General features: G+C 34.9%; 1 protein-coding gene across 1 annotated transcript in view; it reads right to left on the minus strand.

Annotated features, from left to right (window-relative positions):
• Positions 1-20,472, minus strand: part of LAMA2 (laminin subunit alpha 2) — a gene marked incomplete at both ends in the record, with an annotated part of 330,653 nt that overhangs the window by 150,341 nt on the left and 159,840 nt on the right. Inside the window, 3 exons of the mRNA XM_079532443.1 lie at positions 2,437-2,548; positions 8,054-8,268; positions 8,788-8,889. Coding sequence (XP_079388569.1) covers positions 2,437-2,548; positions 8,054-8,268; positions 8,788-8,889 — 429 coding nt within the window. The remainder of the gene's footprint in view (positions 1-2,436; positions 2,549-8,053; positions 8,269-8,787; positions 8,890-20,472) is intronic.

Consider the following 20,472-nt stretch of genomic DNA (forward strand, 5'->3'; position numbering starts at 1 on the left):
CAGGAGCCTGTATGCCATGCTCATAAAAATCTACAATGGCAGAGGTAACCCACTGTTTCACAGCTGCTATGATGGCATTGTAGCAAGAAAATGTTGCCCATGTCATCCATCTTTCATCAATCTGCTCAGAAGTCACAAGGCACCAAATCTTAACTGTATGGTGGGTATGGTAGGACAGTCTAACCAAGACTGGCAATGTGCTCCACCGTCTTCAAACTAGTGTGTGGCCCAGCATTATCATACTGCAAGAGAAAGGTTGTCTCTGGACCTTCTCTGGACTCTCTTTGGACAGCACTGCAAAACAGTAACCAGACTTGATGGTTTCCCCAGGTTCCAAGAAAGTCAGAAAGATCATTCTTTTCCTTTCCCAAAATGCAGTGCTTGTCACTTTACCCACATAGAGTTGCATCCTGAGCTTTTTCTTTGATGCAGAATTCATATGTTGCAACTTCACAGACTGCAGTTATGATTTTGACTCATAGTGGTGACATGAGATCTTGTCACTGGAAACAATGCCTTTAGTAGGTCATGACAATCTTATATATGGTGTTCTTTCTGTTCCTATGTGAATATTTACAGGATCCACCTAACTTTGTGAGACTCCTGTGTTGCCACCATTATTTCCAACACAACAAAGACAATATTCAGTTCCATACACAGTTCCTTAGTTGTAATCCATTGATACATGCAGATTAGCTGATTGAGGTGCTCTTTCACAGTGTGACAGCTGTGGATGGCCATCCAGACTCTTTCATTTCACTGTCACCACTCCTGAAACATACCACCTACCACCACATTGTGTTCACATCCACTGTTTGGTCTCCATAAACGTTCAGCAAGGGTCAATGAATGTCAGTGGATGCAATTTTTTCAAATGGAGAAATTCAAGGACACACCTTTGCTTCATAGGCACTTCCATGTCAGATGTCATTTTGTCAGTGTCCCTCTGCTGCCATCTGTCACATAGCAACAGAATGGAATGGAATATTGGTGGGAAGATTCAACTTCTACTGCCATACCATATGAAGCTATAATTTGAGAGCAGCCTTCATAGTTTAATTCATGGGGTCTGCAGTAGCACACAGCCAAAATGGGCACCTGCCCACAACATAGAGACTGTCAATTTGCAGCTACCTACACAGGATTTTTCTATTTCTGAATATGATCTTAAAAATGTACGAGAAGTTATGGACTGTTTTGAATTGGACAGACAGTTTAGCACCGAATCCTAGAATTACAGAATCTTGGGTTGGAAAAAATTTTTAAGATCATCAAGTCTAACCCAATGTCAGATAGAGAATTTCAGCAACACCAAATCAGGAACCTTACTGAAGTCTCACAGCTTCTAATGCAAAAGTAGGTACTGGAACATCTGGCTTTCCAATTGTTTAGGCTTTATGATTATTTTTCTTAGAAATCACTTCAAAATCTGAATTTAAGACAAATTAAAAAAAAAAAAAAAAGTGAAGCACAGTGACATTTTGTTCCACTTTTTATCTCAACAACTGAACAGACATCTGACTTAAAACTAATTTTTAAGCCAAGGCGGACAATATTCTACTTTTTTCCCTGCCTGTACCATTTTGGAAGTGATAGGAATATCCATTTGCTGCCTCCAGTCTTCTTTCTAGATTAGTCTATCTAGCCTCAGCAAGAAGCAAATACATTTGGCATGAAACTAGACTCTAGGCCCTAAATATCACATATGAGCATTGAAGGTTTTAAAGAAAAGGAGAGATGACATGCAGATGCCTAGAGCATCTGTGTAAATGGCATACTGTTTGTGGTTTTGTGAAGTAGAGCATCTTGGTGTTTGGGACTATTTCCTTAGAGGCAAAGTTTTTGAAGTTTTTTGTTGTTGTTGTTGGTTTGGTTTTTTTTTTCTTTTTAACTGAACTATGCACATAAGAGATGATTAATCATATGCGTACATGTATGAATACATTGTAAGACAGATAATGAATTTGTGGTTAAGTGCGTATGGAAATAATCCTCACAGAAGTATACACAATCCCCAAATATTCCACAGCAAATGGTAAAGTCCTGGAGAAAAAAAAAAACGGGAAAACTTAACCACATTAAATCAGGTAATCTGGTCCAATTTTGTTACTGCTATCGTTCTTCTAATATTGAATGTTTTTTATGTAACATCAAGTGGTTGAAGAGCACCAAATACTGTTTTTGTTTTCTGTTGTTTAGAGAAATGTCTTTTCCTTCTATAACTTAGAAATCACCAAAGCAATGTTCTAACTCCAGACTTCAAATATCACGTGTAATGAACTGCTACCTAGAAATAAAACTAACTAGACAACATAAGCCAAATTTACATCAGAAATGGACAGTTCTCTTATTAATTTCTATCAATACAGGGCCACTGGTCACTTATAACTATCACAGTGTTAGCACATTTGATATAGTCTGTATTGTGATACTAACCTCACAAGAGGTACCATCATAACCTGGGGGACAGTCACATAACTCCACTGAAGATGCCAGCTTTCTTCCAGTTGAAGAGTAGTCAGCAGCTTCAATGCTAACACCATTTAGTCTGGGTGTAACAGAAATGAAAGAGTTAACACAATGAATTACACAAAAGTATTTTTGTACTTAGATGCAAGAGCATATACTGACATTGGTTGGCTTGCTTATATATATATATATGTTTAAAAATAAGAAGGTATTCAAAATCATCTATTTCTTTATACCTTGTTACTATTTTGGCTATCATGTGAGGGAGACCATGGTCAGGCATACACTGATAAAAATAGATTTTAAAGTCTCACAGCATTTTGTTAGAAGGATGGCTATTCCTGCCCAGCAAGCTGTATGTTGCAATTTGTATTATGGCTGTATATAGAAAGAATTTGACACCAAGCAATGTCTTCAAAATTATTAAAACACTACACCAACTTTCCAAAATACTACATTACTTATCTTTGCTTATAAGGTCTTTTTATTTTGGAGAGCCAGCCTCTGTAAAAAAGATTTCACCTCTGTCCAGAAGGATCTAAGTGTTACATACATGGAATAAGATCTTCTACCATTAGTCCTACTAGTTTTCCAAATGACAAAGAAGAGACAGTTGGAGATATTTCTGCTCAGTGCATACTATAGAATCATAATCTATTTATGTTTCCAATTCTTATAACCTAACAAGGATATCACCACTATTTATGGCAGTAGGAATTAGTCCTAAAATTAGTAACTTCCATTATATAATTTTAGGCAAAGGGATGATGGGAAAAGAAGTTTAAAATAAAATAAAAAACTTACTGCCTAAAGGAATTAATGCTAAGATTCTCTCCTCTTGTTTAGACAAAAAATAAACTTTCACTTACCAATCTTAGTAGATTGTTTGATTACCAGAGTAACATGAAAGTCTTTTTCTAATGTATCTTTTCGCAGAAAATATATTTCTATCACCACATGAACTTTGTTAAAAAGTAATCATTTCCTTTGAAAAGCATAAAGCAAACAGGAACTTCAGAAAAACAAATGTTGTGATAACTGGATATATAATTAGGCTTTGGAGGGACTACCACTGGAGATTATGCAGTAAGAAACGCAAATCTAATTTGTTAATATTAGAACCTCTGGAAAAGATTCTTGAAACTCTGTTGAGAGAATGATGCCTATTCCTATCTAGCTTCACAGGGAGGTTTCTCTCACCAAGTAACAGATCTTGGAACAAAAAGAAGCATTTAAACACAGAAACCATCCATCCAGAATTATCCCACATTTGTATTCACTGAATTGTTCCAATTTTCATTAGGTTCTGTTATTGCTTAATGGGATTTTAATGTGTTTAACATTTTTTAGCATTAACAGTTACACATTGAAAAAAGATACAATGATTTTTTTTTTTCCATTTTGACATTGCAGTTTTGATTCCTTGATGCCATTCTACATTCAGTGAAATATATCATGCTGGCAGTAATGGGACAGTAGATCCTGGAGATGCATGAACAATGTGAGATTCAAAGTCGAGACCAAATATTTAAGCTGACTGCTACTGTCAGCAGGCAACTGTTGACTTCTAAAAACAAACAAGATTAAAAGAGAAGGGGATGTTTCAGGCAGTATCAGCAGTTTACAGTCTGCTGTGCCAGGCATCTGAATCACATTAGCTACATAAAGCACAAGAAGTACTGACCCAATCATTGCTCATTTGTCTTGAACCTAACTCTGCATATGGAAGTAAATCCTCTGCCATTCCTTCTCTCTTTCTGTTTGCATCTACCATCAATTCTACATTACCTTTGGCATCACAATAGTTACTGTTATTGGCCACCCTACCTTTTAAACCTAAAGAAACAGTGCTACTAAACATTCTTGAATCACAGACAACATTAGATTAAACAACTTGATACAAGAGAGTTGTCTTGGCCTGCTGCTTCTATCATAGATGGACTCAATATCAACAGTTTGGAAGATCTGTCAAGTATGAGCAAAATTTCTCAAATGAAACCCAGAAGCTGAGTCACTTTCAAATTGATTGCTGCATTTCTGTATTCTCATTTTTGTATATCCTACTTGATAATGTAAATGAAAGCCCGTTTGAGGAAGATTTCTATTTGTGCCATAGAGCAATTTTCTAAGCTTAAAATTACCCAAAAATATTTTCTAAAACATGCTCAATCTATTTCCTCGGCAAAAATGTCTTCGTTTGGAGCTCACCCTTAGCTGAGGTAAGGGGACAGAATAATGAGAAAATATTTGTTTTTCATAATATTAGAGTTATGAGAACAGCTTTGTGCCTGGTATGTTTTAGCATGAGTTAAACTTAAGTAGAAAATAAAGAAATCAGAGCTGGAGCATACACTGAAGATCAGCAAAATGCCTACAGGTACTGACCATAAGTTGGGCTTGATTTCAGTAGATGCCACTACATCATTTTACTAGGAGCACGTACCGTTCAGAAATTTAACTCCATACAGTAAACCCCACTCAAATAGGCAAATTTATTATTCCTCCAGTGATACTGAAGGTGAAGAATCCAATTCATTTGGTTATGACTGGAATCTTAAACTGGATCTTGGAATCTTAGAGTAACAGAATCCTTAGAATTGGAAAGGGACCTGTAAAGGTAATCTAGTCCAACTCCCCTGCAATGAACAGGAACACACACAGCTAGCTCAGGTTGCCTAGGGGCTAATCCAGCCTCACCCTGAAAATCTCCAGGGACAGAACATCAGCTACATCTATAGACAGCCTCTTCCAGTGCCTCACCACCCTCACTATAAAAGACTTTTTTCTTATATCCAACCTAAATCTCCCCTCTTTAAGCTTGGTCTACCACAACAGATCCTGATAAAGAGCGTATCCCCTTCTTTCCTGTGAGGCTGGTCACCTCACAGCCTTCTCTTCTCCAGACTGAACAGCCCCAGCTCTTTCAGCCTGTTCTCATATCAGAGGTGCTCCACTCCACGGATCATTTTTGTGGCCATTATCTGTGTGCACTCCAACAGGTCTATGTCTCTCCTGTAGGACTCCACATCTAGATGTGGTACTCCAGATAAGGCCTCACCAGAGTAAAGTAGAGGGGCAGGATTACCTCCCTCAACCTGCTGGCCACGCTTGTTTTGATGCAGCCCAGGATATGGTTGGCTTTCTGGGCTGTGAGGGCACATTGCAAGCTTGTGTTTAGCTTCCCATCCCCCAGTACCCCCCAGTTCTTTTTCAGCAGGGTTGTGCTCAATCCTTTCATCCCCTACCAGCTTGTATTAGTAATGGGGTTTGCCTCAACCCAGGTGCAAGATCTTACATTTGAATTTGTTGAACCTCATGAGGTTTGCCTGGGTCCACAGCTCAAACGTGCTCAAGTCTTATCCCCCACTTAACTGGAATGAGCATCCTGACAGCAGTCAACGAAATGTGTTTACTTTAGAACAAACTATTTACAGAGGCTTCTGTTCATGCTGATGGAAATCTCTGTAATGCATTTGCCATTGCATTTTTTTCTGGTAAATAAAAAGGCATCAGAGGGACTGCTAGATATAGCAGTAATGTAAAACCGTCTCTAGCCAACAAGGCACTCCCAAAATTATCTTAGTCCTTCACTGAACCTCTTTTTAAATCACTGTCTTTAATGGACCAACATTTCAGAGTGTAATGTCATTATATCTAGAAGATGACACCGCCAACCTGCAAAGCACAAATTATAGGTAAGTCCTGGAGCTTTTCCTAAAGAATATTTTCAAGACATGTTTCTGGCAAGTTACTAATAATACATCACTAAAAGGTTCAAAAGGCTGTACATGAGCCAGACTACATGACAGACTACAAGTACCACACACATGGCCAAACGGCTAAAGCAGTAGTCTGGTGTGCAGGAGGCAACACACGGTTTTCCAGACATGGCAGTGACAGGTCTGCCACTTATTCCTTACAAGTGTAAAACTACAGACTGCCAGTTCTACACAGCTGTGCTGACCTGACCATCCCATGTCCACTGTTGTATTCAACAGTACAAGCAAGGTGAAGCCAGTACGTGTCCAGCAATGTACACTCTTCCCACATTTTAACTGCTTAGCCAAAATGTTTGTTGCAGGAGAGCTTCTTTTCTCATCATAGTGCAAATGTCAATATACATATGTATGTAAACCCTTGACAGATGAAGTTTGTACTTCCTGGAAAACTTAGTAAAACTTCTTGCCCAGAGTTAACCATACACTTTTCATTCAAAACAACATAAGAGCCACTATCATTCACCTCAAAATTGTTCATGTAATCTTAATTTAGAAAATTCTGTTAAATACTCTTTTTTTTGTCCTTGAACACCAGGGTGGGAAAGTTCTGGGACATGTAGGGTCTTCAAATTGGATTGCAATAGTTCAGGCTGATGACCAAGTGAGCAAATTAGGAATCATTTTGGCTCAAATTCAAGACTGCGATGAATTGCAAACTTATTTATAGAGATATAACTCACACTATTAAGCCACAGAAATGGAAAGAACCTGAAGAAAAGGGAATTCTTTCTGCAGTGCAAAAAAAAATTTATAATGACGAAGTTCAAATAAGAAAACTACACACTATTAACAAAAACTGCCTTTCAATTTAGGATGTATTTAGTTACCTAAGCATTTAAATGATTACTGGATCGCTTAAAACATTTCTCAATGGCAAGAACTGTATCTATTATTTCAACAAATATCCACTAAAATACTATCAACTCCCTTCTTTTCAACTTGCCTCATGCCACAGAATCAAGTGATGTCTGTATTAAAGAGCATTTCAGGTCTCATAACTTGTAAGTGGAAAGCTACTACACAATCTATTTTGTGGCACATCTTTTAAAAAGTATCATTTATGCAGCTTAATTATTAATGCTTAGAGAAGAGTGCAATTACAGTATCAGGTCTTTAAGCCAACCTGGAACGTTGTGCTTACAAGAATTTTGCATGTGCACTCATCAAAATTTTAAATGCAATATGAGCTTTATAGGTTCAACCACACTGTAGCCACTGAGATAGAACAACTACGCAGTTTCTTATGACGTTTCATTTTTTCAGAAGGCTCAAAAGAATTCACATGCAATCATGGTTTTAAGCAGTCTAGGCAGCACACTGACATAAATCAAAGGAACAGCTTTGGGAACAACCACTTCTGCATGTGGTACTCATTTAAAAAGCCCAAAATTCCCCTCTAGCTGCTTGGCCAGCTTTGAGGTTTAGACTGTTATTCTCTAGTCCACTGTTAATGCAGCCTTCTGTGATTACTAAATAGGGAAAACAATATATAAGCAATATACAATTTCTTATTTGGCCATGTCGTCACTGCATTCCATGATCTACTGTGCACATGAGAATTGCAGTATTTACAAAATAATCACATTTATGGACCTGTTATTCGCATTTTAACAGTCCTTGTGATTTCACTTTCTTACACAGCTGATACCCAAAAGGAAAAAAGGTACTGAACATGTGAGTAAATGTTATGGATTTAATGATAATAAATTAAAGCCTGTTTTAAAGGCCTGTTTTTTTCTCTGAAGAGAGGAAAATCAAGTATTTTGAGAAACTGCCTGAAACACTGACACATTTCCCCCATTCACCTGTAGATGGCATTCATCCCATAGCTGTATGTAGCTCTTACGAGGATCCTCTTCAAGTTTGCAAAGATGGTCATGAACTCTTTCCTGCCGACTGGAACGTCAGTGCCATGCGAATAGAAAAATTCTGGTTTCAGCACAATTTCTTCAGTATGCACTTCAGAAGGCTGCAAGTGAATTCTGCCTTTTGGAGTGCTGATTCTCAAATCACCTCCTCCCTAGAGAGAGACATAAGGGATTTTTATATATGAAATAAATTATAAAAAAGATCTATTATTGCAATCAACTGAGGTAAAGGTTTTATTAAATAATACATATTTTTATAAGAATAATGAACATCAGGAATAATATTAGTCTTTCATAAACCAAAGTGGGCTTGCCTGATTAATCACAAAGTCAGTGCAAATAAACTCACACAATTATGAGCTGCACAGAACAGGTCTGTTGAAAGAACATAGAAGTATTATCTCAGCCAGTCAGTCACATAGAATACAGTTTTATAAACAACTGCAATATTGGTAGGCAACCCTTTAGATGCAGGAAGTTTTAATTCTTTCAAGCATGATGATTTTCTGATACAATAAATAAGCTTAAGTTACATGAGCCCTGAAGTTTTGTGGTGGGTCTCAATCAGCAGGCTTCACATTGAACATCAGAAGGGGAAAGTAATTTTCTTTCTTTCCTTCTTTCTGTCTTATATATTTTTTTCCATTGGTGGCTGAAAATGCAATCACTACCTCTATGATGACATCAGGTTGGATCATCAATTGAGCTGCCTCTTCTTGCTTTGTGAAATCATAGGAGACTGTGAATTTCAGAAGCCCTCCAACTGCTGTTACCTAGGAAGGACAAAAAAAAAAAAAAAAAGAAAAAAACTCCAATTAATTAATTAATGAATTAAAAGGCTTTAACTGTTTGAGGGCAAATTCATTTTAGTGACAGCATTTTCAGGAAATAGACTTCTGGTGCAAAAACAAACATAGGCAGATACCTACAGATTACAGCTATATGGACCATTCCCTTTTTCCTCAGGGATCTCAAAATCACACTCAGACACTTTTCTTCAGTGTCTACTGAAGAATACAAATTACTTTTACACACTGACTAACAAAGTCATCAGAAACAGACCTGAAATCTATGCAAATTTCCACCTGACACTGACATTAGGTTTTCAGTACATCTCAGACAGATTGTTCTCATTTAGTCTGGCCCTTTACCTGAGCAACCTTAGCCACCTTTAAAGGATAAAATAACTTCAGTTTGGCTGGTGGGGCAAACTGCCAAAGAAGAAATAAATCTATTTATGTTTTTTTTTAGGATGAACTGTAAAAAAGTAAGATTTTTTCCTCTTGGAGACAAATGGATTTACTTTAAAAGTATGTTCCAGGCTTTCACATCAGTTCAGTTGATCTTTCAGAGCAAGTGGCCATTAACCAGACTATATCAAGTCATACTATAGTTTTCCTATGGTCTTCTAGCACTCAAAAGCAGACTGCTGACAGTAGCTTTGTCACGAAAAAATGGAAAATGCAAATTAGTTTTAGGCTGCAAATAAACTATTGCAGACTTGACAGTGTTCAATATATAAAAAACAGTGCCTTTTTTGTTTATTGCTGGGGGGCATTTTAGTAAATCAGATGTTGCAAGGGCTATATTTTTTTTTATTTTTTTATTTTTTACCAGATTCAAATACAGAGTATTTGAACTCCAACTAACTCATTAAAATTACAAATAACAAAACATTAACTAAAATAATCTCTCTAGCTAACTGAGGAAAAAAAAAATCTAACATATTTAAAAGAAGTACACAGAACCTATATAAAATAGGCAACTGACATTTATGGAAACCTACATACAGACTTCAACAGATGATAAAATTGAAGGAAGAAAGGTGTTTCTTTCCATAATAAAAGAATGGTATCAGATGCCTAAAAGAACGCAACCTCTTCAACCCCCTTCTGTTTGAATAACTCAAGAAAGTTGTTACTACTAGCCTGCACCACCTGTTTCCTCTTAATACATTATGCTAGTCCCTAGAAAACATACTGCTCAAGGAAGTCTATTACTAAAGAAATTGCAATTGTCCCAAATTCCTGATAGGAAGAGATACAGGTATACAACTGCACTTGACTCCAAATCGTTATTCCCTGGAATTAAATACAGTTTCTAAAACAGAAGCAGAAAACTAAAAATTCCATCTTCAAGCAGATTGCAGAACTTGCCATTGACACTGGAAGAGATTTACTCCAGAATGCCACTGAGGCAACAGTAGACCATGCATGTTACATTCAAAATGTTTTTACACACAGTGAAACACAAATCGAGGACTTTCAAACCAATTCACTTTGTATTTATAGCTAAAAAACAATGTGAAGAAATAAGGTACATTTCAAAGATGAGTAAATGGTTACATGATAAGTTTGTTATTAAAACCAAATACGTGTACCTTGTTTATATCTAAAGTAGTTTCATTTGTGTATCAACAGATACAGCTTAAAGGGGCTTTGCTCTCTGGCCTAATCAAGGGAACCTCATGCCTTCAAAAGCAAAAATATATTAAGCTAGATTTAGACTTACACAAAACCAGACATTAGAAATGAGTGAAATAAAAGACACAACAAATATTAAGAAATTCGACAATATTTTCCATCCTCACTGTTACTCTTTCTATCAGAAATAAAGTTAAGGAAGTTCCCACTAGAAAGACAAGCATTGCAAAGAAAGTTAATATTTTTATTAGACCTATACATCTGTAATACATAAATAGTGCAGAGACATGTTTTTTTGGAAATACAAACTTTGCTATTACAATATCTGATAGATAGGCATTAGAACGATGCCAAGTGAACAAATGCTACCAGGAAAAAAAATAGCAGAGAGTAAAAGAAAAGAATTTACAAACATTAATGGGCAAAACATTTCATGTGGAAATGCTAATACATGTACCACTGAATACAAAATCAAGAAGGAGTCCCACAGCAAGTTGCTGATAGTAAATCAAGGTTAGGAGAGGGAACATCCTTTTACCCTAGAGATATATCAGTGAATGTTCTTTTCTTTCTGTCATTGTTCTAAGAAATTACATGAATTCTTAGTCTTTCTGTGTCTGTATCATATTCTTGGTGACAATATCTACCCCTAGATGCAGTGCTTGGAGGTAAAAAAAATCATATAACATTGAGTTTAACATTCCCTACTAGCCTTCTTGAATTTCCATGATACAGAGCTACAATAAAATGTCAAAGTTTATTTGGACTCTTTCACCTTCACTAACTCTCTAGGTACACATTTATTTTATGACACAGATTTTCAGCAAATATAGAGAGATTTGCTACCAGAACACTAGGTCTGGCAATATGTAGGAAATACTTTAGAATAAGAGAAAGATATCTCCTAGCCTTTTTTTTTTTTTTCCCCAGCCAATTTAGTCCAAAATTGATTGGTATCTGTGTCACTATGATATAATTTGACCAAGTGGTGAATTCACTGTTTACCATCTTAACAGATGGCTCTAAATGCATATGTGTTTTTTTTTAACCAGCCCACAAACTTCAGGAAATGGCCAAAAGCCTGCTCTTACTAATTTAATTTACTTAGGTTTCATGCAATATTCCACTGATAATCCAGCTCTCATCTGGATTATTATTTTCTTTAGGAACAAGGGCTTGCTGTAAATTTATGGTATTTAATTATGTTTTGCTGATCTGGTCTTCATGTTGGTCTGATAAAGCAAGGAGCAAAATAATAATGTTCCATTTGAATGATAGTACAGTTGTGGCTTAGCTTAAAAAGAAAAGTGAAAAAAATAGGCAAAAAACATTATAAGAAGATTTCCAACTCATTCTTTTCCGGGACTGTATAAATAATATGATACAGCCTCTTCTTTTCTTCTTCTCATAGAACCACAGAATTAACAGGTTAATGCAAGAGACCTCTGGGTCCATCTTGTCCATCTCTCTGCCCAAGCAGGGCCACACAGAGCAGGCTGTCTAGGGGCATGTCTAGATGGTATTTGAACATCTCCACGGAGGAGATTCCACAAACTGTGAAAGTGCTCCATCATCTGCACAATAAAGAAGTGCTTCCTGATGTTCACTAGCGGTAGAAAGAATTCCCTGGTCCCCATCAGAGAAATATGATACATTCAGATTCAAAAATAACTGAAAGGTAAGTAGAAAAAGGACACTGAAAGCTAAAGGTGGTATATTCCAACATCTGTTCCATAAGTCATCCCTTTTTTTTGGCAAGAATTCTCGTAAATCAAGAGTAATCAGAAAATCAAAAGCTTTTTGAGTTTTGTCTTGCTGCTTTTTGCTTCTTGGGCTAGAATGAGCATTGCAAAATTTTTGTTGTGGATGACTCTTGTCATCATTACTGTAACAATCTCATGATAATTCCAGACTCTTCCTGCTTTAAATGGTTTATGACATGCAACACAGCTCAACTAAAATCATACACGATTCTTCAGTTCTATGTATCTGCTATAATAATAATAATAATTTCAATGGCAAAGATTAACTAATTAAAAAGAAAGCCTCTTCTTTGTGGATTTCTAAATTATACCTATAAACTTAGACCAGTCTCACTTTTACTGACATACTATATTAGTATTACCATGTACTAACTCTGGGTCTCTTCCTCCTTAGATGAACTAGACTACATTATTTGGAAGCAAAGACAAAATAGACATCTATATAATATTCAACAATCCACTGTGTTTAGTGCAGAATATAAAAACATTTAGTGATACCATTTTCCTGAAAGGAAAAATCAATAGAATCTCAGTTCTTAAAGAAGACAGGAACAGAAGGACAGCAGTTCTCCTATAAGCCCTGTGCTGCCACTTATGTTGAAAACTTGCTCCTTCTGAAATTAGTACTGAAAAAAAATAATGAAACTGTGATTTAAAGGCTTGTACAACCAGGTTATATGCTGTTTCCTGAAATGTGCTTATGAATGTAGACATTTACCCTATGAACTCTCAAATCCCTACCACCATTCCCAGGTGCCATGGAATTACCAAAGTTGGAAAAGATCTCCAAGATCATCCAGTCCAACCATCCTCCTATCACCAATATTTCCCCATTAAACCATGTTCCTTAGTACAACATTTAAAGGTTTCGTGAACACTTGTCATTTCCCGTCACTAAAGATGCCCAGAACAGCCTGGTCAATCATTCCTGAGGTCTAAAATTGACTTTGCTAATGACAGGCCTTCAAAAATGTGTAATATGTGGTCTTTTTTTTTAAGAGCTACTTAACCATAGTAACCATATTGTATAACCTTAGAAAAGTTACTTATTTTCTTATTCCTACTTTGCTTTCCATATGACCAAATATTGTTTGGTGATTGTGCCTTCCCAATTACTATTCCCTAAGCTGCTGTTACTTGATCAAGGGCTCAAAAATATAAAAGAGGGTACATATCCTTCTGGTAGGGACATGGTAACTATATTTCATGCACATTTACTACCTATACCTACTACTGTGGTAACAAGACTCAGACTTTGGAAGTCTCGCAGTGCGGATAAGTGTCTGCCCCTGACTATCATCATTAAGGGATATATTTTTTAAAATGTACCAGGTACTTCATTAAAATTGCAGAATTTTTCCCTTATCTGAAAACAGTTAAACTGCAGAGAGAAAAAAAATGCTAATTGAAACTCACCAGTAGATGGCTTGAGTTTTACAACAGCTATTCTAATCTTAATAAGCATTAACTTAGCAGGGAAAGAATGGTTTAAAGATATAGGTCTGGACAAAAATTCTCCTTATTCTTTTACTGTGTAGATGTTTCAGACAATCACTGATATAGACACGTTTCTAAATAACATATCCCCATCAAATGTTTCTAAATTAAGACTGTTTACTTCTGGTCTTGTAGTTGTCAGTCTCATAACTAAAAGTAATTCTTAATTTTACTGATTAAATGCTCACCTTCCAGTTTCATAGTCTTCCAAAGGGATACACTATAATTATAGTAGAAAAATCAATAAATTCCGTCTTCTAATACTAAAATAAAACACTAATGAGAACATTTACATCAATGTTCAATTCCATTAAGATTTAGGGACCAGCCCTTACTCTCCTATCTCTGGCTGTACTCCTCCATGAATATTTAACCAAGTACAAGAATTTGCATACTTTTGCAAAACTAAAGAAATCTCATATTTCAATGGCAACAAAATCCCAGCATGCAATGATAACTCAAAACAAAAACAAAAAAAAAAAAAGCAGGAGTATAACACAAGAGCAAGTGTTCAAGACAAAATTAAAAGCTAACCTCAGTAAAAATACTTTCCTCAGTCTATTGCGTTAATGAGCAATCAGTATTTGTATCCAGTATGGTTGAACACATGCAACAATATGATGATCTTAAAATAAAAATCCATGAATAGTTCCTAAAATGTTGACTTGCTACTGAAAAAACTCAAGCAATGCAACTAGCAACAAGAAATATTTAAATACTATCTCTTGGTTATACAAAGGCTCTAAGTGTTCTTGGAGTCTTTTGTTTCTGTGTTTGTACAACATCAAGGAATATACTTAGGAATGTTATTTCAATAGATAATGAAAAATACCTTAATTTTTAGCCAGTTTTCTAACCAAAAGGGATTTTCCTACCTCCTTCTATTTAACTTGCAATACTACAATGAGCAATACTGTACCACAATGATGGCTCACAAATAATTCAAAGCAACATATGACATAAGTAGCACTTATGGATACAATAAGAAATTGAAACATATCATAATATTTCGAGTACAAAAAAGTTGTGCAACTGCAGTATTAGTTTTGCAAAATTATTCCAGCAGAAAGGATATACTACTTTTAATATCTGTCAGTGTTTTTAACTTTGAAAATGGGAGATTTTGAATGAAGTGGTGTGTAAATATATCAGTATTTCGAATTCTTTTATTTTTAACAAAATGCAGGGATATGCAAAGCCAATTCTCTCCTCTCTCAGAGGTGGCTTATCTTTTGATATAATAACACAATAATAATACATTGCTATTTAGTATTTCTCTGAATATCACAGAGACCTCTATGGATCACATATCAAAATAAAAGCAGTAAAAAAAACAGTGAGTATTAAACAATGATATAGATCTGTATAAACATGTCTTTATGCTCTATAACTCACTTACACTAATCATAAAAGAAGAAAAAAACCTCCTTGTATTTTGATTTGGTTTTGCAAAGCATGGAAAACAAAGCAGAGAATCAGAACTACTGTGATTTTTCCTGAAAATGCTCTATTGTCAGTTAGAATGTGTTGATTTTGACTATGTAGTCAATGCTTTCTCTTGATTAAATTCATTGCTACATTACTGGCTTGTTAGTTTTGCAGCCTTTCTTCTGCTAAGCTTATTCATGACAAACTAACATAATTTTGAAAAATATCTCTGTTTTCTTTTAGAGGAAAAGCTTGCATTTGATGTTAGTAGAAATGCATGATTCATGCTATTTAATAGTAACTAAATATATGTAAGTATCACACAAAAGCAATGAATTTTAATACTATTTTACTCCAGGAGCAAATATTTTCCTGAACGGTACAGACAGCACTTAATTACTAAACATGCTTTAAAACAGAATTGAAAAAATTCAGTGTTGTTAAAATCTGTCATTTGTTATTTATTTTATCAAGAAAATAACTATGCACTTGCTATCACCAAACATGGTAATCAGCATATTATTCTTTCTCGAGGCAATGTGTTCACATATACTAAGATTGCATATATGCTCACAAAGTTGATAAATGTTAATCTTTGAAAACTACAAAATTGTGCTGCTTTTTTTAAATCTAAGAAACAAAACAACTTTGTTGCTCCCAAATCATCCTAAGGTTCTCTGAAAATATTTGCAGGTTTGTGGTGCTTTGTTTTGTTTTTTTTTCATAATGTTTGGATTATCTATATTTCTTACATAATATCTTCCATAAAGAAAAGATATTTATTCTTAAAAGGCTGGCGGGAGGGTGAGCAATCAAGCCATTGAGATGAGAGAGAAAAAAGAAAGGCAGTGAGCTGGTTTCTAAGTGAGAAAGGAAAAATGGCGTTTCTTCATGAACCCTCCTGAAAATAAGTTATTCCATCAATTCAATTTGCCTTAACGGGAATTGGCCAAAAAAAAAAAAAAAAAAAAGAAAATCTGTTTATCACAATGAGGATAATCTAGCTCTATGATCTCTGTGGTTTTCACATTCATGTGTGCTATTTTTAACATTATACTAGTTAAGGTTTTATTTCCTTAAAAAAGGAAAAACACAAAAAATGTCTCTCTTCCTTAAATCACTTGATCAGAAAAATTATGTTGTTTTACAGGAAGACAGTTCAGGTTTGCACTTATTGTCAGCTGTTCCTACAGGTTCATTATCTTCAATTTCTAGACTAGAAGGAATATATTTTCTAGTATATTATGTACTTTGTCTTCTAATAGAAAAAGTCCCTGGTTAAGTTGCTTAAAGTATCAACATTGGTCTTACGTTGACATAAGCTCCATGGAAGTCATAAACCATGAGGAATGTTAAAATAGGGAGCGTGAATGTGATTATTAAAACAAGAATTTTGTTTTATGCAAGTAGGTACAAGTTCTGCTGAGATTAAATGTTCTCAGGTCTGTTGTCTTTCTGCACTTCATCATATGGTATTTTGTAAATATTCTTCCAAAAGGTGTAACGTGGATTTAAGCGACTATCATATATTTCAAAGAAAGCCTCCTATTCTCTTCTTAAATACACCTTACAAAAGTCAGATATTTCTTTTCCTTTGGCTACAGAATACACTGCACAACAAATTGAGCATGAAAACTATGTGATAACATTGCCCTATATGTACTCTATTTTAATCTTCTGAAAATATCAGAGGCATCTAAAAAGTAATATAATCCTCATATCTTAGATGAGAATAAATGCACAGTCTAGTGTCGCAAAAAAAATCTGACATTATCATAATGTATGTAGAGGATGAATACAGAGTAAGAAGTCACACACAGCAATGAAAATAAAATGGTGTGATTTTTTTTTCTACTGAAAATTTATCTTCTGCATATTCACATTAATCATCTTAATTCAACACTAACTTTTGTATCTTTTCAGAGAATATACGAGACCTTATTAGCTATAACAGACCTCTTCAATTCACTTTCTCTATCAATGCTAACACATTTTTTCCCCTTTCAGTTTTATGGACTGTTCAAAAAGAAATCTCTTGACTTACATTAAAATTGCACTAAATGTATTTTACCTAGCTGCTATTATAAATATGGATACTTCACACTTTTGATGACTTTTGATTTACTTTTTTTTAAATTTTGATGACAGGCAGATTCCTTCCTGGCCACTTCATTCATTGTGAATATGAAAGAAGGAATGATAGATCTGTCATTTTTCAGACAATGCCCTGACTCAAGATCTTGGACCAAAATATAATTAGGATGCAGACCACTGGCAGATTTAAATGAAAGAAAATATACACATAGATCCTGAAAGAACAACCAACATAAGGAGAGAGATACTGGTGTTGCAACAGATAACTAACTGAAAAACAGAAATTTGGTGATGGACTGCAGTTCTTTTCTTGATCCTACCTAAAAGCAAGAACACACCATTGAATATTTAATGATGTTCAGGTAGAAGAGCTTAGCTAAAAGTGATCAACTGAAGTATTAACAATGATGGATAGATATGATACTCAGTCATGAAAGGTTGGTGATGTAAATGCTACCAACGTGAATATTAGGACTGAAGGCATTGTCTGAGTTTGGAAGATTTTGATGAATTAACATTACTTGCCTGCCAGCTGTCCATCCAGCTGTCTTCTTACTGCCCCTTTTTTGCAGAACAGGGATAAAATAAGATGAAAAAGTTCTTGGGTCATGATAAGGATGGAGATATTGCTCACAGGCAAAACAAACCTAACTTGGGGAAAGTTACTTTAATTTATTGTCATGACTCTTGCCTCCTCCCCTCAGTGGCACAATGGAAATGGTTCTTGCAATCAGCTCCTAAAGCTTCATCCTTCCTCATACTTTTCTCTTGCTTCAGAATGCAATACCTCCCCTGGGATTCAATCTTTCATGAACTCCTTCCCAAGGCTGCAGTTCTTCTAGAACTGCTCCAGCATAAATCCTCTGAATGGGTACAGTCCATCAGGAACAGAATGTTTCAGCATAAGTCCTCAAGTACATAACAAAAAGCAAGCTTTCTCTTACAAAAAATCTAACTGTACTATTAATAATGTTTTTGTATATTAATTAGATAATTTAAACCTTCATTAAACACTAATTGAACTAATGGCAAATTCTTATCTTGATATATATGATATATTACATTTGTCTGTTAACAGAATCTTGAAAGTCTTAAGGATCCTGAAGTTCACTTCTTGTCTAAACTTGATACCAAAAATGGTGCTGATTTGGTGCAGCAGATCTTGACCAAAAATTCCTTTTTCAGTAAGGGTATGAGATTATACATTTGGAACTGTCAAAAATGCTAGTATCAGGAAAATATGAGGTGTAAAACTGAGAGCTCAGTAGATTCCTATGAAATGTATTAAAATGTAGACAAATATGTACCTCTATAAGCATTCTCAAACACATCTGTGAAAAAGCTTCAGTAACTTCCTCCACTTATTTGAATTATTAATTTTTATTGGCCAAAATTTTTCCAAATGTGTCACCTCTCCCATGTTGCTGTTATTTCAGCTCACTCTTTTTTGTCCTGTTCATCATGTGTATGAAAAAACCAAGTTTCTTTCCTCCACACAGCAGCTGCCTGTTAGCTACTTTACACTTTTGCTCAGTCCACATAAATTTTATTTATGTATATTTTCCATTGAATAGGCTCAGTTCTTCCTGTTTTCTTTAAGTCTTACTCTGCTTTGGGCTATCTCCAGTTGAAAATTGATGGATACACCAATACCCACTAATAAAGATCGAAGATCCTTTATAATGTTGGAACTGAAATAGTGTTTTGGTAGAAAAAAAACAGACGTAGAATATTACAAAAACATTTGACATAATAACAATCTCATCTGAGAGAAGAATAAATATGTGCATGAGGGGAAATATGTGTGTGTTTTTATGAATACATGGAGTATATTCGTATTTGAGATGCTCTCTATGAAGTAGGTGCCTCAAAATATCTGACAATATATCCCTCTTGATGCCAGTAAAAATTCATATATATTAATTCTGCAAAAGATGAGAGTATTGCCTACTGTAATGTCAGGACAAATATGTTTAACATATACTAGCTGTAATATTTAAATAATTAAGTATTACAAAAAGCAGAGCAATCACTTCAAGTTACCTATTTCTCTCAAGATAAGTTCAGTTTCTAACAACTGATTGATTAATGTTTTCTCACTTAGATCCTTGGAGAATGGAGAATGCAGAATGACAGTATCTTAGGTGCACTGAAGACCAGAAGAATGATGAAATCCTTATCACTTTCAGTGTTACAAGGAACAAAGAATCAAAGAATAACTGCAATTTTGCAACCTAAAACAGTGAAGTATCAGAATAGAACTTCACTGCATGCTCTGAGATTGTTAAAGCTAAATAGCAGTGCCTCAATCTTGAATTTAATAAAATTTAGAAATACTTATTATTCACTACTGTATACTTTATTTCAGTAAAGTTTTACAAAGAAATAAAGTACTTTATTTCTCAAAGTTTTTATCCTGAATTTCCACAGATAGGTTGGAAAAACAATCTTCACTTTACATTTGAGACAGGATATCAACCTTGACTTCCCTTCAGTATCTTTTGAATTTTTGATGTAACCATTAGCCATAAATTTCACAATGAGTCAATATCCTTGTACATGATTCATATATAATATATAAATACAAGGTCTTCTGAGTGTGATTAATGTGATTTATATTCCAACATAAATTTCATTTAGTTGAACGTGTTTTTTCTTCCTTATTTTTGTTGGCAATGTATGTTTTCTGCTTACTTCTAATGTAAGCCCAACTTCTAGATCATAAAACAAGTCTTGACTAACAATGTAAATTCTCTGCCTCAATCTCAAACGCTTTAATATTTAGCAGGGTTTCATGCTGCCTTTGATTTAATGCAAATGGTGTAGACTGAAGCAACAATTAACTTTATATCTGGAAGATAAAATGTGGATAAAAGAGCTATTACTTCACTACAGCATTAGTAGAAAAATGATTTAAAATGTTGAGCTTAACTTAATGCTGTTTAAAACATGTTAGATGAGGATTGTGACCTACACAAAGTTATACAAGTTTCTAGTCATAGTAGGAAAACACCATAAACTCTTTCTTGAATGTTAACGTATATTTAAATAATACTAATATAGGAACTTAATTACATAGTCAGGGAGTTAGTTCATCACAACATCTATCTACAGGCTGGAAGTCCTTGATTTGAATCAGCAATGTGTTCCA

Source organism: Tetrao urogallus, assembly GCF_951394365.1.
Source record: "Tetrao urogallus genome assembly, chromosome: 2".
Classification (NCBI taxonomy): Eukaryota; Metazoa; Chordata; class Aves; order Galliformes; family Phasianidae; genus Tetrao; species Tetrao urogallus.